The sequence below is a fragment of the Geospiza fortis genome, unplaced genomic scaffold (assembly GCF_000277835.1).
Source record: "Geospiza fortis unplaced genomic scaffold, GeoFor_1.0 scaffold254, whole genome shotgun sequence".
NCBI lineage: Eukaryota > Metazoa > Chordata > Aves > Passeriformes > Thraupidae > Geospiza > Geospiza fortis.
The window spans coordinates 897,794-900,895 of record NW_005054441.1 but is presented as its reverse complement, the minus strand read 5'-3'; the positions used below and the strand labels follow the sequence as shown (position 1 = coordinate 900,895).

General features: G+C 63.4%; 1 protein-coding gene across 1 annotated transcript in view; it reads right to left on the bottom strand.

The window, feature by feature from the left end:
- NFIC (nuclear factor I C) overlaps window positions 1-3,102 on the bottom strand; it is a 32,423-nt gene that overhangs the window by 2,724 nt on the left and 26,597 nt on the right. Inside the window, exons 3-6 of the mRNA XM_031062201.1 lie at window positions 1,598-1,669; window positions 1,041-1,115; window positions 782-905; window positions 176-300 (exon numbers count right to left, since the gene is read on the bottom strand). Coding sequence (XP_030918061.1) covers window positions 176-300; window positions 782-905; window positions 1,041-1,115; window positions 1,598-1,669 — 396 coding nt within the window. The remainder of the gene's footprint in view (window positions 1-175; window positions 301-781; window positions 906-1,040; window positions 1,116-1,597; window positions 1,670-3,102) is intronic.

Genomic DNA, 3,102 nt, shown 5'->3' with positions numbered 1-3,102 from the left:
GTGGCACTGCAGCTCCCATGGCCAGTGTGTCCTGACCTTAAGGCCCATAGGGACACTGGGGCACAGACAAGGCCCAGATGGTCACACGGGGTTCTGGCAGTGGTTTGCAGAATGCTGGGAGCAGGATGAGGGCCCCAGGGCACGGGAAGGGCACTGGTAAGGAGCTGGCACCTACCCCCTTCCATGTCTTCTGTCCAGTTGCGGCTGCTGCTGGTGGGGGAGCTGGAGGAGGTGTAGTACTCGCCCCCAGGGCTGGTGTCAATGTCATCCTCCATGGACCCCGACTTGTGCCGTTTGCTCCTGGGGACAGGGAAGGGTCACAGAATCATGGAGTGGTTTGAGTTGGAAAGAACCTTAAAGCTCATCCCATTCCACTCCTGCCATGAGCAGGGACACCTTCCACTATCCCAGGCTGCTCCAAGCCCCGTCCAATCTGACCTGGGACACTGCCAGGGATCCAGGGGCAGCCCCAGCTGCTCTGGGCACCCTGTGCCAGGGCCTGCCCACCCTCACAGGGAAGTGAACCCATCTAGCCCTGCCCTCTGGCAGTGGGAAGCCATTCCCCCTTGTCCTGGCACTCCATCCCTTGCTGTGCACAGGTTGAGCTCTGAGCTCTCTCTGGAGTTTTCTTTTCTCCAGGCTGAACACCCCCAGCTCTCCCAGCTTGTCATGGGTCAGTGCCAGCCCATGGCAGGACCTGGCTGCCCCTTGCCCTCCCCACAGCCGTGCTGGGGCTGGCCCTGGCACCACCCTGCGGTGGCACAGCCCTGGTGGCACCTACCCGCTGGAGGAGGTGCTGGGCAGTGTCCTCCTCATGCCGGTGCTGGAGGGGTTCAGGTCATAGGCCAGGTGGCCCTGCAGCTCCCCCAGGGAGAAGTTTGGCCCTGTGCCCGTCACCACCGGCGCTGCAGGGAGAGAGGGGGGTCACTGGGGCTCGGTGGGAAGGGGAGCCCCAGCCCACTGTGGGCTGGGGGGGCTGTTGGGATGCTGCTGTGCCCAGGCAGCCGAGGGTTGGGCTGTGGCATCACAGTCACACTCACTTCGGGACACCTGGATGAGCTCGGTGACACTGAACACCCCCGAGGTGACGAAGCTTTCCTGGAAGTCTGTTGAATCTGTGTGGGAGAGAGGAGGGCGTGCTGAGGGGGCAACAGGACCACCCCTCCCACCCTGCACTGCCTTGTGGCGATGCTTGAGGGCACCCCAAATCCCATCTGTCCCCCTCCTTAGCTTCCACTCCACTCCCTGATCCAGCAAGAGACCATCCCAATTGGTTCTGTCTGCTGAAGATGCCCTGGACCTGCTCGGTGCCTCAGTTTCCCTGTGGCTGAGTGCTGGCAGGGCTTGAGGCTTCACCCCCACCATGGGAGCTCCAGGGCAGCTGCTGTCCCCAAGGGCTGTGGCCTCTGTAGGACTCTGCTGGGTGTAGGACAAGGCTAAGGCTATGCCCAGCTCATTGCAGGGGCCAGGCAGTGGCTGGCAGTGGCTGGTAGCTTGACCATATGTCATAGGCCCCCCTCCCCCACCATGGCAGGGACCCTGGGGACAGTCTGGGGTGTCCCTTGTCCTTGGCCCAAGCCCTGCCCTCTGCACTCACCCAGCGTGATGGGTTTGCTGTCCTCCTGGTCCGAGCCAATGCCTGTCCGGGGGCTGCTGCTCTGCTCTGCATCTGCAAGAGGCAAAGCCCAGGGTGAGCCCCCCGTGCCAGGGGCAGCCTCCAGGCCAGTGTGAGCCAGGGGTGCCACCAGCTCACTGCCCTCCCATTGCCCTGCTGGGGGAAACTGAGGCACGGGCTGGGCAGCAGCTCTCACCACACAGCAGGGCCACCACCAAGCTGCCATGTCCCCAGCCACTGAGGAACAGTCACCAACCAGCCCCCCCTTGCCCTCCCTGCCAGCGACAGGAGCAGGGACAGCCCCACACGCAGGGTCTGGGCAGTGCTCCCTGCAGGAGGGGAACCCCAGGGCAGGGCTGGGTGATGGTCCCCTGGCCCTGGCCCTGCCTCCTCTCCTCTCTGCAGCCACAGCCGTGACCCAGTGCTGCCCCACCAGGCAGTGTCACAGCAGCATGGCACAACCTGTGGCACCTTGTTCTGCCTCTGCCCAGCCCCTGCAGGGCACAAGGGCTTGGGAGAGCACCTGCTCTGACCCCCGGAGCCCTGTCCAACCCTGCTCCCTCTTGGCTAAAAATATCCTGGCTCAGACGCTGAGCTCAGCAGCCCTGGCACGGCATGGCACAGCCCAGACCCTGCAGGCAGGAGCATCCTTCGTCACCTGGCTGCTCCCAAAGCCCCTCCATAACTTTTGCCATGCATTTCTCCCCCATACTCCTTCTTCCCCCCGTTTCTTCATTCTCCTCCTCCTCCTCCCACCCCTTGGCCTCCGGCATTTCTCTCTGGCAGCCTTGGCAGATGTCAGGAAAGGGCTGAGACAATCCAAAAACACCAACAAAACCACGCAGCTGCAACTGCCAGCCCATGTGCCCGCCTCGGGATTTTTCCCTTTCTCCCTGCTTTTCTCCTCCTTTTTCTCCCTTCAAGTCCCTTGCACTCACATGTGGCTCCCAGACTGGCTGGACAAGTTATCCATGTGGGCCCCATGCCACCCTCCACCCTGACACCCCTGTGTGCTGCCCACCAGGCAGGTTATCCATGGGGGCGGTGGGACTGTGCCACCTTCCAGCCTGACACCCCCTTGTGCCCACACCCCCCGGGACTGCTTAAGGCCGATGCCAAATCAGCCATTTTGTCTCCCTAACCAGCTGCCGCCATCCCCTCCAGCCATCCCGTGCCAGCCTGGCACCACGCTGGCAGCGCCATGGCATCCTGCCCTGATGCCGCTCACCGCCACCAGCCCCCCCGTGCCCGCACCCCAGGCTCCCTCCAGGCAGCCATTTTAGGGAGCAGAAACTCCCCCTGGAGACGGGCGCAGGGTTTTTTCCTTCCCTTCTCTCCATTCTCTTTTTCTAGCCCTATTCCCCCATTTTGAAGCGGCTGCACGCTCAAGTATCGGGGTGTGGGTGGTGGGAGCGAGCGGGGCACAAACCAGCTGGGATGGGGGAGTGGCTGGGGGCCCCCCCCCCCATCCACCGGCACCGCGGGGG